At 52.6% G+C, this 13,809-nt stretch overlaps 1 protein-coding gene across 6 annotated transcripts in view; it reads left to right on the plus strand.

Annotated features, from left to right (window-relative positions):
• The window catches only part of NR6A1 (nuclear receptor subfamily 6 group A member 1), a 99,710-nt gene that overhangs the window by 66,930 nt on the left and 18,971 nt on the right, over positions 1-13,809 (plus strand). For 5 of the 6 annotated variants that reach the window (XM_072882794.1, XM_072882795.1, XM_072882796.1 and 2 more), the window contains one exon: positions 8,934-9,164. In XM_072882794.1, coding sequence (XP_072738895.1) covers positions 8,934-9,164 — 231 coding nt within the window. Of the gene's footprint in view, positions 1-40; positions 197-8,933; positions 9,165-13,809 lie in introns of those variants that run through there. The other variant, XM_072882799.1, reaches the window with a different exon arrangement.

Consider the following 13,809-nt stretch of genomic DNA (forward strand, 5'->3'; position numbering starts at 1 on the left):
TCCCCGCGGCCCGGCGGAGGCGGCGCTGACATCACGGCTCGTTAGCATAGGGCCGGCCCGCGGTCGGCGGCGATGGCCGAGCCGGGCTGCCCGCCCGCCCGCGCCGCTGGCCCCGCTCCCCGCCGCGCCGCCGCCATGAGGCGGCCCTAGGAGCGCGGCGCCGGGGGGATGAAGCGGGACTCGACCTGCATGGAAGGTGAGCGGGGCCGCGGGCCTTTGTTCGGGCGGCGGCCGCCGGGAGGGTGCGCGGCCCCGGGGACGCCGCCTCCGCCCCCCCGCCGCCGCCGCGCCGGGGCCGGGGCCGGGGCCGGGGCCGCCCCATCCCACCCCATCCCATCCCCTCCCGTCGCATCCCGGCGGCGGGGGGAGCGGCGCGGGGCGGCGGGGCCGGGCCGCCGTCAGGGCTTTTGCCTTTTCTTCCCCTTTTTTCCGGCGGCTCCGAGCTGCGCCGTGCGGGCCGCGCATCGCAGCCCGCAGCTGCCAGCCGGGCTGTGCAATTCAAAAAAAAAAAAAAAAAAAGGGTATTAGTTTGTTGCGTGGCTTAATTTGTTTATATTTTAAACTTCCTAATCCCTTTGGCCATCTGGGAGAGCTTTTTTTAGTATTGTTAATTATTGATAGTATCGGGGTCATGTAGGCACTTGATAAGGAGCTGGGTCTCTCCTGGGACTGATACTAGTTCACAGATATTCTACAGCTTTTTTTCTTCCTGTGACTGAAGACAGTGGCAGAGCTCTTCTTCAGAACAGGGACGAAATATTTAAGGAGAGCAGACTGCCCGTCCGGGTAACACATGTTTTGAAAAGTCGGTATTTGCAGTTGTGCCTAGGCCCTGCCTCCTCGTAGGCAGGGGCTGCTGGGTTTTGTTGTTGTTGTTTTAGTCTTGGGTTTTCTTAATTCGGCATCATTCGCAGCCGTTGCACATCTAGACAACTTCAGTAGGTCCAAGAGAATTCTTTTTTAGGCCGACGAGTCCGTTTTTAATCCTACTGCTTTGTAATGTATCCATTTTAAAAACCCAGGGTCTAAACCAGATGTTAATTCAGAGCGTGTGGCCATGCCGGAGCAAGGGCAGGGGACCGTGCACAAAGCTTTATTTTTCTGAAGGTGGACTACAGAAAGTTGGTCCCTTGGGAAGGCGCCCGTTAAACTCGGAGTCGACGTGCCAGCTGGGTGAGCGTGGGTCGTGGGCAGCGCGACGGAGCCCGTGTGCCCCTTCCCACCGCTGCCGACGGCCGTTTCGGGTGGCGAGGGCACGCTTTGGCGCAGCGGGCTTTTGTTCCGAACGCTTTGTGCGACAACTGGCCGGAGTGAAGGATCAGGCCCCGTCGCCCGTCCTCCCTGGGCCGTACAATGGAGCGGGGCGACCATCTCGCAGCGTCCCTCGTCCCTTGGCCGGTGCCTGCCCGCGCTCGGCGGGGCCGGCGCTGGGTCCCGCGGGACGTGGGTGCTCTGGGCGCGGGGCTGGGTGTCGGGGTGAGGAGGAGAGGCAGGGCCGGGGGGAGAGGGGCTCCCCGCCTCCCCGGGAGAAGTTGCATTTCGCAGATGAGTTTTTGATATGCAAATGGTGATCGGTCCCAGCCCGCGGAAGGAAGGGTGATGGGTTTCATCAGCTGCACGCTCCGGGTCTATACCTATAAGAAAAAGAGCAACCGATGATTTCTGGGTTTTTATGAGGGTTTTCTTTTGACTGAACTCTTCTTTGGCAGAAACAAAATCAGTGTGGAATAAGACACTGAGTTTCGGATTTAATTACTGGAAAGGGAGAGCAAAGCTGAGATGCGCTGGCCATTTCCGTCGCAGCATTTCTCCTCTTTTCTTTTCAATACTCAGTCAGTGCTTTTTAAAACGCGACCGTGCTCTCTCTGTCTGTCTCTGTAAGGAGAACATCTTTTTGCAGTACAGAGAATAAGGTTGCAGGCAGCCTCTTTCTTTCCCCTTCTTTTTTTTTTTTAAAGGACTTGAGGAGGCTTGTCCATTTAAATTAACCTTTATCCCAGCTGGGCACACAAATGTTTTTGTTTTAGTTCACAGAGGGTTAATTCTCTTCAGGCTCTCACCATGGCCGGCCTGATCCAGGGCAGCACAATCTGCTCTTTGAGCCCGGCCTGGCCAGGCAGGACACTGGTGCCTTCGCCCGCGTCCAGCGTGGGGCTGGGACCCCCATCCGCGGGGTCCGTGGGGGAGCAGGAGCGGGACGCCCCGGCCCATTGTGCGCCCGGCGATGGGCTCGGCCGACGAGGTCGCTGCTGTCCCGGGGAGAGGCCACCGAACAGAGAATTTAATCCCTGTGTTCATCGGTTATAAGTTGAAGAAAAGCCCCTTAAGCAAAAGCGCCTGATTTTGGGGATGGGCTTGCTTGGACAATGCGGCACTCTGCAGTGAGGGGGGAATCACCCCAGTTCTCTGGACTGAATTTAACAAGATGTTTTTCTTGAAACTAAGAATGGGCTATGAAAAAAATCGTTAGGAAAGATAAGGGGAAAAAGAAACCTTTAAGATGTTTGTTTGTGTTTGAGGCATCATCAGAGGCGAGAGGTGAGCAAGATTTTGCTAGGATTTAAGTAGCACATGTGTGAGATCTCCCCCTCCCCAAACAGCTGGTATTTAGCAGCTTGAGATTTAAACCCAGCTACAGGGTACCGGGGGGTGTGTGTGATAGGGCGAGTTAATCACGAAGTAAATAAATGATACACAGTTGAAAAGATGTTAATTGTATTAATGAGTTGCAGTGCTGAGTGTCATCTGTAATCTTTTTTCAGCTGTAAAAGATTTTCTTAGCTGTAAATCACGTTCTGTTGTTTAAATGGGAAGTTTTGCAGACTGCAGCTTTCTGCCTCCTCCTTCAGCAGGACCAAATCCCAGCACCGTCTGCTCTGGGGTTTGGGTGAGGGTTTGTGCCTTCACTTTTGGAAATAAAGTCTTTGTTTCCACTCTGTTATAAAGCACCGACGTTACAAGTCATGCAAGCTGGCTGCACCGACACCCCGTCTTATTTCCAAGGGAGATCTCTCGCAGGGAGCTGTAGGTGCTGTATGGTTTTAAACAGCATCTGCCAGGGTGGGTGCGATCCTTCTCGCAGCCGTGGGGAACTGCCGAGAGGAAGGCGGCATCTGGTCCCCTCCAGGAATGCGGCCGTGCTGCCCGCCCGCTCTGGGAACACCGAAGGCGCTTCCCGGTAGCCCGCTCGGGGTGGTTGTCCGCAGGAGTGGTACAGGTGGGAGCAGTGATGGAGGCTTGCTGAAGGCTAGCCAAAAACTATCAAGACTACTCATTACACTGAGGGGAAAAGTAAGTCTTTTAAAAAATGAGTGTATTGCTTCTACTGTTTGCCCTAAAAAACATAGAGAAGTAGAGATTTCTTCTCTTTCTCACACCGTCTTCTGTGACTCTTGTGTAACATCATAATATTCTTGGAGAATTTACGTTGTATTAAAATGTGGTATGAAACCCACCATGACCTTTGAAAACAATGCATCCTTTAATGTGGCTTCGGGGAGGGGTTAGCGAGGGAGTAGCCATAAAAATCTTCAGGGTTCAAGATGAGGTTGAGATTTTTGTGAGTGCTTTTGTCGTAGCAGCAACTGTTTGATTTAGTGGCCCCTGCTACAATGGGTTGTGAGAACAAAGCCAGAATATCCCGTGTATGAGTTCGTTAAGTGTAAGACCCATCAGGAAAATTGAGAGAGGGGAAGCTTCCTCAGGCCCCTCTCTCTCTGAAATAAAACATGTGCAAGGTATTTGAAAAAACTTCTTATCAATTGCTTCGTTTCTTAACCTACGTTGTCTTGTATGGCTTTTGAAACCAGAGGGATCAGTGAGACGAGAGGTAACAGAGGCAGGGAGGAGGGCGGGCTACTTGCTTTAGGATTATTATACTTACTATGTATTTTGATATTGTAGTGAAATTTCAAGGTTAAGGGAGCTCAGAGCAACCCCAGCAGAAAACTGCTTTCCATTTGCCTGTGCTTTACTCTTTCTGTGAAGTTTGCTGCGGGTCTGCCCCGGCTGTCCCACCATTCGCCTACACAAGGCGCTTGCATTAAGTAGGGTGAAAAATAGCAAAGGTCAGGAGCCAGCAAACCCGTGGGCCGCAGGGGGAGCGTCCCGGGCCTGGTCACGGTTCCTACAGGATTTTTTTAAACCTCTGAAACTCTAAGACCTTCTGTAGGTAATTATTTTTTATCTGCCAGTTTTGTTTGAGCAGCAGTTTACAGGGTGTACGGGCACCTCTCTAGTCCGGGGAGGGCTGTGTCTTTGTTCACGGTGTGTGCCGCTGCTCTACGGTGAATTTTAATCTGGAAACGCACCCAATTAACAGTTTCTGCAGGGAGGCATGTGCAGTTATTGTGGCGATGGGGCCATTCACACCACCTCGCCGTCGCCCTGCTAGCAGGGAGATGGGGACGGCGAGGGAAGGATTCTGATTCCTCCTCGCTTTAATCATCCAGGCTTCCCATGTTCGCCAGGCGACGGCCCTATTCTTCCCGCAACAAAAAAGCTGTACCTGGAAATGAGCCCTCATTTACATCCTCGGCCATCAGCGTGCTCCGGTGAGGAGGGAGCCCCGTGATCCGCCCTGGGACGCTGCGGGCTCGCCGTGACGCCGCAGCAATCCACAGCGTCCTCGCCTGCCTTTGCCGTGTGTGTAAGCCGGTAGTTTCATGGCTGCCTGGTTCCGCCCCGGCCTGCCCAGCCATGGCACACGGCGTGCCCGGCGGCGAGCGCGGCCGTTGCCGCTGACCCCGGGATCCCCCAGCGCCCGCAATTTATGGCACTGCTGGTGGGAGCAGGGGGAGGGCCAGGAGTTAAGCTGAGGCTGAGCTGAGCCCCGCAGATAGAGGACTCTTCTGTCCTAGGCTAATCCCCTGGCCCCCTCCCAGCGATTATCAGATAGCTGAAGGTAGAGATTATGCAATTGGTGACTACAAAGTCATGTTTAGCTGCCTCCCGTCAGCGAGATGCTCAGATAGCCCCAGTCCTGATCTGTACCGGCATTCCTCTGCAGTCTTCATTAAGCACATACCTGAGGTTGTCTGTCCTGTAAAACTGGGAATGTTTTAGCGTGGTGACGACACCATGAAGGTTTCTTTAGTTAAAGTTTGCGTTTCCTTCATTCATCCCTTTGTTTTAAGGTTTTGTAACAATTGCAGTGAAATTTGCAGAAAAGTGTGATTTTGCATGCTGTGCGTTAGCAGACCTTTTAAAGATTAGTACAGATTGGTTATGGTTTCTACTGGGTTTAAACTGTGGAGAAAGCTGCTTGTGAATAAGAGCAGCTGGTTTAGATTTTTACTTGGCTTGTGTAACTGAAAACTGGTTTCATTTCTGATCCTAATACACTGGGCTTATTTATTTCGATTGCGTTCACATGTTCTCCAGTAGTAAGAAGCTACACACTGGTTTGTCAGGTTGCTTAGGCTTTATCGAGATTGGAGAGGACTTTACTGTGACTTCTACCTCCTGCCGCTGCAAAAATCCTGTAGATAAAAACATCTTTGTCTTGGAAAACTCCCTGGTCAAATCTAAGTGAGGAAAACCAGGCTCGGTGGTGTCGTGCTGAAGTGAGTTTGAACCAGCTCATCTTCACAAGCCGGTGCCGTCCTAAGGTTGGGGTTTTTCAAGGTCTGTATCATTCCACTGAGCGATACCAAACGGGAACAGCGGGGTGCGGGTAGCACACCAGGCACGGCGTGGATTTGTGTAGTTGCGTGCCTGCCCAGCCTGAGCTTCCTCACTGCTCCCCACGCGGGACGGTGGGCGCAGGCAGCGGCCGTGCCCCGCTCCGTCCCCTGCGTAAGGCAGCGGTTCAGCCCCCGCCTGCGCCCGGCGCCGTGCCTGGCCTCTTCCTCCCTTCCTGCTCTGGCTGCGCTCTCTTTTGTAGAGTAATCGTGTCAGATGGTTTCTCTGTTTTGAATTTGTGCTCTTCTTTTCCTTCTTCTTGCTCTTCAAGTTTTTTTTTATTCTTTCTGTCCCTTATAGTGTCTCCTTGGTTTTCTGACCTGGTCTGTCTGTCTGTCTCCCTTCTCTTACTGCCCTCTCCCCACCTCCTGTTACTCATCTTCTCAACCACTTTCCTTTAAGCGTTGAGACCCGTCATCTCCAACACCGTATGACCCTCTGCCACCCAGGCCAGAGCATCGCTGTAAGTCCCTCGTCACCTGGACAAGTCGCCGTTGTGGCCGCTCGGGTGCTGTCTGGAAGGAGCCTTTGTCCCTGCTGAGGTGTAAGGGTGCCATGTGGGTCACTCTCTTCTGCTCCTGTCACCTGGATGTACCTAAAGGAGCACTGGCCCTCGAGTGCCTTCGCTCTGCAGTTTGTGGCCATCTCAGAGGAAGGGAAAAGCAGCTCTGGCTGCTCTCCTCCCTGGCTCCGCTGGCAAGGTCCAAAACGCCGTGTGGTCTGGGCTGTCCCACCTTCCCCTTCCCAAGGGACAACCTTGACTGCTTTGTGGTGTCTCCCCCAAGCACTGCCACATACTCCTGATTTCCCCGTTAATTTGAATTGTAGCTATCATATGAGCTCCTGCAGCAGAGAAGTTTCTCTTTTGCGTTTTGAACAGTTGGGCCGTAGAGGAATGACTTCCTACACAGCACAGCCTGCATCCCAAGGCGGGTCCTGGAAAGCGTATGCACTTCTTGTGCCTCCTAAGCAGCTTGCCTTTAACTAAATGTGATTAAATCTATGTATCACACAAACTCCAGAGGGAAAGGACTGAGGCACTGAAGATAAACTCTGGGTACCCGAGGCTCGTGTGGAGAACCACGTGCAGCGTCTGTCCCCAGGGAGCCGCAGAGAACCGTTGCCACCTCCCAGGTCCTGCTTTAGCTGTGGGTATTTCTACCTGTTGGAGATTGCACGGTTGTGCGTTCAAGCCAAGAAATACTGGAAATAATCTGGTTTAACCAGCATCCATAGGAAATGCGTGACTGAGTGAAAGGCAGAAGTGTGGTTCCTTGGGTCCCGTTGCTCCAAACCAAAGCGATGTCCTTTCTGTTCCTCGGTGCCTCTGCCTTGTTCGGCCAGGGTGATCTAGTCATCTGGTGGTGATTATTTGACATTTGGGAAAGCAGCCCCATGAAGTATACTGCAGATTTGTGTGTACTCCTGAACACACCTGAATAGTGCCCATCTTCGAAGTGCAGCTCTGTTTGCAACTATCGGGATTAAAACACTGGGGCAGGGGAAGGCAGACTGGCCTGGCATGTGAGGGGTTAAGCTGTTTGGCTGTGCTAAACATCTGCTACAGGAAAAGCTTCTGGTGCAACTTGCTGGCGTTATTTAAGTGTAGCTGACTGTTAATGTGAAGCAAGGTTTAGGCCTCCCTATGCAGATGCAAGGTAACGAGGATCCGTCTGGGTTAACTACCTGGGTGTCTTCAGCCACCATTTAATTTTCCTTTCTGTGTCTGCGGAGATCCCTGCCTGCTCACAGGTTCTCGCTGAGCTGTGCATCGTCCCTGCTCTGGCTCAGAGGCAATCTTAGAGTCTTAAGATGCTGAATTTAATGTGATAGCTCCTGTTGCTGGGAGTCCTGCGATTTACATTTTCGCTGTCCCGAAGGCCTTCCAAAGATTTGGAAAAGGAACAGTAAAATCACGTCATTGTGGCTTAACCGTACCATCGTTTCTATAATAATGTATAATGTAATTCACTTGGGCTCTGGGCGGTGACTTGTGCCGTGAGGCTGTTGCTGGCACTGCTGGAGCTGCAAGGGAAAGTGAGGAGGTGGCCGGGTCCCTCTGCTTGCCCCGGGAATACACGAGGTGTGACAGTATTTCACGTTCATTGGTGTCCGCCCGGCACGATGCCTGTATTTGCACGCCCTGGTCTGTGCGGTTGGTGCAGGGCACTTCAGACCCTTTTTCCCCTCAGGGTTTCTGTTCCTCTCTGCTAACAACAGCATGAAGTTTGCTGGAGGCTGCCGGGGAGAGCCGCGCTCTCGCCCCTGCTCCGAAGGTCCTGTCCCGGCGCTGGGAAGGTGAAAGATGGAGCTTCCCCTCGCAGCCATGCGCTGCTGCTCTCCAGCGCTGTGCAATGGATCCGCACGAGCCTGGCAGCCGGCTGCCTCTTCGTCACACTGACCTTACAGAAACTCAGGGGGTTTCCTGCTGCGTGCCCCCGGCGGGTGCTGGCACCACTGGGCACCGAGAGGAGCATTCAGAGAAAAACCTGAAAATTGGGAATAAAACAAACTTCTGGGGCAGCGCAGCATGGTTGTGCCACGCTGACGAGAAAACATCATCCATTTCTTTGCTCTCATCTCTGTTCTTCGTTAAGGGAATACATAAGGTAGCGCCAGGGAAGCCGCTCGGGGACTCGTTCGGCCCCCGGGTGATGGGTTTGACCTCCTGCCCGTGGAGGGAGGAGGCCCTGTTTCGTGGCAGAGGCAGGCACTGCAGCGATGTGGCCTCTTACGGCTGTCACGTGTGCTCCTCGCAATCTAAACGGCATTTTGTTTACCAAACTATTTTCATTTCTGATAAATTGTGTGACTAAGGGCATTTCTGAGAGGCTGTATTTTAAACAAACTTGGGTTTTACTTTTCTTCATTCTTCTTGCCACTGTTGAGAATTTCTGGCCTTAATATCCTCTGAATATGTTGAACTGAAATGACTTTATTGGAGGTTGAGGAACTGGATTTGTGGCAGGCCTGTGAAGCTCCAGAGCTGGAGGCAAACCCCTCTGCACACCTTGCTGTGCTGACCGAGTAAGGGCGGTGAGGAGCCTCGCGCCGGCGGCACCTCCGGCCGGGCTGTGCCGGGCTGCCGAGACCGGCGTTTCTGGGTGAGCGCCTGTGCTGCGCTCTGCTTTGCAGACACCTGTCCGGGCAGGCCACCGGGTGCCGAGACTTCCCCCGTCCCCTCGGGAGAGTTTCTGATGACTCGGTGAAGCCGTTTTGTTGACCACAAAGCCTTTCGTCCTCTCTTCCAGATGAGCGGGTGGATCAGCGAACCTGCCTGATCTGCGGGGACAGAGCTACGGGGCTGCACTATGGGATCATCTCCTGCGAGGGCTGCAAGGGGTTCTTCAAAAGGAGCATCTGCAACAAGCGGGTTTACAGATGCAGTCGAGACAAGAACTGCGTCATGTCACGCAAACAGCGCAACAGATGCCAGTACTGCCGGCTGCTCAAATGCCTCCAGATGGGAATGAACCGAAAAGGTAAAGAAAACTGGGCTTTTTACTGGTGGAGGTACAGACTGGGACCAGTGTTAGCAATGCATGCTACCCTTCCTCAGCTGCCATTTTGTATTGCAATTCTGCCTCTCAAATTCTTGACAAAAAAAAGTGAAACTTCAGCAAAATTATGCATAGGTAAAAAATTCTTCTTGAACTACTTCATTACTGTATTGGAGGAAAATTCTGTATGCATTGAAAGCACGTATAAATATTTGGAGAACTGATCATTGTGATCCCTTATTTCAGGGAAGGTAACAGTTTGTTACTGTCCTTTCCTGACGGATCTGTCCTTGCATTTACCCTGGGCGAAGTGGTCACTATTTCTATGCTTCAACATACTCACGTGGCAAAAATGAATACATTTAAATAGGCTTTTAAAATCCCAAACGATCTGAGTCAGACTTTAGCTGTTGGTTGTCGTGGCAGCTTAGACCTGCAGTTGCTGCCCAGTGAAAGGTGTGAGGGTCGTCACTTACCACCCGTCCCTGGTTGATGACGCGCGGCTCCCGGCAGCGGCACGTGGAGCTGGGGAATGCCGAAGGTGGTTTTGCCAGGTACGAGGTCACTGAGGAGACAAGTGAGATCTGGGTTAGGGACAGCCACCCCTTAGTCCCCAGTGTGCAGAAGTGATGAAATGCTACGGTATCATCGTCAGGATGGAGAATCTTAAGTAGCTCAGAAATTAATAATAAAAAACAGACTGGGGTTTATTTCTGTGTCATGTCTCTACTCTTCACTCCAATCTTTTGACTTTTTAATCTCTGGAAACGTTGTTACCCATTACAGGCAGAGATTTCTTGGTTTAATGGCAACAGACAGGACTCTGAGCAGAAGCGGGTGCTGCTGTAGCACAGGGGCTGCTGGGGCTCCCTCCTGGACGGGCAGCTGGGACGGCAGGAGGGCCCCCTTCCTACAAGCAGAAGTGTCATCTCATGTTTTTTCAATGTAGCTATTGATGCCTTTAGTGTCATCGTTCATATGAAAGCCGCCTGTCAAAAGCAGTAAAACTTCCATAAATTTACTGCAAATCCACCAGGATCTTCCTTAGAAAATGTATCTCAGGGCTGAGATGGAAAGCTTATCTCCTGACTGCTTTGATTACAAATTATCTTCCGGAGTTTTATTTGATGGGGAAGGCAGGCTAGTTCCCGGTAATCTTTTAACTGAAGGCTGTAGTTCTGGGCGAGCAGAAGCGCTGGCTGGGTTCGTTTATTTTAAGCGTCCGTAGTGTGAACTGCTCAGCGCTTGTCGTCAGGATTTGGTAAGCCAGGGTAAGTTATTTACATTTTCTAAGCTCTCTGTGGTCCGAGCCCAAGGTGGCAGCCAGACCCTTGGAGGGGTCTCTGACCCTCTTCCGACCCGCTGCCCGCCCGGTGCCGGGCTGCCCGCCTGCTTCTCCTGATGCCACATCTCTTGCTGCCTGCCTGCCCTCCTGCCTGCCTGCCTGCCTTCCTGCCTGCTTGTCATCCTGCCCTCCTGCCTGCCTGCCTGCCCTCCTGCCTGCCTGCCTGCCCTCCTGCCTGCCTGCCCGCTCTCCTCTACCTGCCTGCCCTCCTTCCCTCCTGCGCTCCTGCCCTCCTCTGCCTGCGCTCCTGCCCTCCTCTGCCTGCGCTCCTGCCCTCCTCTGCCTGCCTACCTGCCCTCCTCTGCCTGCCTACCTGCCCGCCTTCCTCTGCCTGCCCGCCTTCCTCTGCCTGCCCGCCTTCCTCTGCCTGCCCGCCTTCCTCTGCCTGCCCGCCTTCCTCTGCCTGCCCGCCCTCCTGCCTGCAGGCCCTGGCCGCGCTGGCGTTGCCGGTGGCGGCACCGCGGCTCACCCGCGGGGGCGCAGCGCCACCTGCCGCCCGCCGCCCGCCCGCCGCCCGCCCGCTGCCCGCCGCCCGCTGCCCGCCGCCCGCCCTTCCTTCTCCCTTCCCCGCACAACCGCACAGTTCCACTCGCAGCCGGCGTCTGGGCGGGGGACGAGGGAGTCCGCAGGCAGCGACCGACCGGCAGGAGCGTCGGGTTAAGGAGCGTTTTCTTCCCGCCACGGTGCCCCAGTTATTGTGTAGTTGAGTTGCAAAGTTACTGCATAACTAGGCCTAAATAGAGTTATTTTGAATATAGTTATTTTTAAATTCAGGTAAGGCAGAGAGCTTAACATTTGAAGGAAAACCTTTGAGGAGACGTTGCCTGTCGTGCAGCCCCGCACCAAGGCAGCCCTTCTGGGGAGCGCATCTGCGTTTTGGAGCCACCCGGGTCTCGAAGCCTTTTTTGATGGACCACCAGCAAAAACATTACCACACTTTGTTGCAGACTTGGCTAGGTTACGCGGCTAGCAAGGCTTCCAAAAATCCCATTGAAGTGAAGCATCTCGAATGCCCTGGGAGACAGGGGAGTTCAAAATCCGAGCTGCAAGCAGCAGGGAATAGCGCTGGTCCACGAAGGCTGAACTTTGCAGCAGAACGTGTGTTTGTCTTTGCTGATTCCCGAGTCAAGTACCGCAGCAGATACGAAGTATTGCCGAGCACCTCCCAGGTGTGGGGTTTTTCTTCCATGTAGGCTAGGAACAGTTGTAAGAGTTTACAAAAATAAGCAAAGTCAGTTTGCATCCTGTAAATCTTGCTGTCGGATGCTGTGCCTGCGGGAATGTGACGGGGTCTGGCAAGGTGGTCTGGAGAGCATTGAACCACTGGCCAGCAGAGAACTGCTGGAGCGCTGGTAATGGTGTCAAGAGTAATGGGATTCATTTAACCTCCAGTTGTTGAAAAATGTCACCAGTCTTAAAGATAATATGCGTGAGCTGGGTAATGCCTTGGTAGAGCTCTGGTTTAAATGGCACCCACTGCTACAAGGACCTGCACAGCCAAACTGCACACTCCTCTTAGCACACAGGGGTTAAAGGTTTTGCCGGGTTTGAGTTCAGAGTGCAGGAGTTCACACAAAGTATTGCCCTCGGCGGGGCTGGCTATCTTTGCCAATTTGAAAGGCAGCTCATCAAACCAGTTCAGCCGGGAGGGCAGCTCTGCTGGAGCTGAGGCAGAGCTTCAGCCCTGCTTGTGGCAAGGCAGAGGGCCACGGGAGAAAGGGCCAAGACCAGCCTGGTGAGGGCCGACATTGTCTCCACGGTTAAGAAGAACTGTAAACTCTGCAGAGGCAGATTTTCCAAGGTGTTCTGCAAGTTGACGTGGACGTAGAAAAGGAAGATGTGAGCTAATGTCTGCTACAAATACACTTTGAATTCAAAAGACCAAGACAATTTATGTCCGTGGCTCTTAATGGAATTAGCTGAGAAGCTTTCTGAATCAAAATTAGCAATAAAATATATTGGAAAATTGGAGAAATTCCCCTAAAATTGAAAAAATGTAACTGTAGTTCCATTAAGTTAAAAAAAAACTAAAGGGAGTAACAGAGAGCTGACCATGACGGCTTAGTTTTACATCAGCCACATTTTTTTAATGAGAAACCCATGTTTTTTTGAAAGAGCTTTCATAGAAAATGAACAGCCTTGTTTAAAATGAGCATGTTGTCTTGCTATAGCTGAAAAGATTTGTGTGATGTAAAAGATAACCATAACTGTTTTATGCCCTGTGTTTGTGGCTTCTCCAGTGTGCTTAAATGAATGCTATCTGGCATTTCAAATAAAAATACTTGCTGTTCTATGGAGGTGATAGAGTTTGCGTTAGAGGGATTAAAACTGTATTGCTGATCTCGTAACGTGGTGTTGTAAGGTGCCACAGGGATGGCTGTGCTGCTGGTCACAGGCTGGTGGAGTCGTAAATCTTCAGGACAGTTTTGCGTAGTGATTTGCATGGCTTGACTGGGTGGTTACGATTCAGGAAAATGCAGTTTACGTCCAAGTGCGTGCATCGCTCTGCCTTGCTACGATTGCCTTGGGTGAACCCGCGTGTGTAGTCCCTGAATTGCAAGAGCAACACTGAGGCAGACGGGGATGATTTGAGCTGAGGATATCTAATATCAAGCAGCAGTATGGCTTTTCCGGTACAGAAATTTTTCCTTAAATTTTGTGCCACTTTCTGCTTCGGGAGGGCCTCCTGCAGCCCCGTGTGCCGAGCAGGGTGAGGCCGGCCGGCAGCAGCAAGGTCACTGCGCAGCTGGGGAGAGCCTCCTGCCAAGTCTGGCCAGGTCGCGGTGGGAAAGAGATTGGGACCTGATAAACAGGGGGGACCCGGCCCAGGAGAGGAGGCGCACGAGGAGCAGAGCTGGTCTTCAAACGGTGCCGGCTTCTGCAGAGCTGCTCTGCCAGTAAAGAGAAAAGCAGGGGGAAGAAGAAGGTAGAGAAGCAGCTTCAGGATAATCTCCTTAATTGGACTTCACTGAAGCTCCCTGGAAATTGTTTAAAGAGCCTTAAAAATGCAGCTGCTGTATTGAGAAACTAGGCTGCCCTTCCAAAATGAAACTGCATAGCTCGGTCTAGCAACTCAGATTTTAAACAACAGCTTTGCATGCAACCATCTGGGTAAAACATCTGCCCTCCATTTTCCGTGATAGCTGTCGGAGATCTGACCTTCTGAAGTGCCAGCAGTGGTACTAGTGACCGCTGAAGTGCTTTATCTCTGCGTTGTCGGCAGCACTGGTCGGTGTCTCTCCAGGTGGAGTCTGGCCCGCGGTGGTTCGCAGGGCTGGGGAC

This window comes from Ciconia boyciana, chromosome 18 (genome assembly GCF_034638445.1).
Source record: "Ciconia boyciana chromosome 18, ASM3463844v1, whole genome shotgun sequence".
In the NCBI taxonomy this organism is placed as follows: domain Eukaryota; kingdom Metazoa; phylum Chordata; class Aves; order Ciconiiformes; family Ciconiidae; genus Ciconia; species Ciconia boyciana.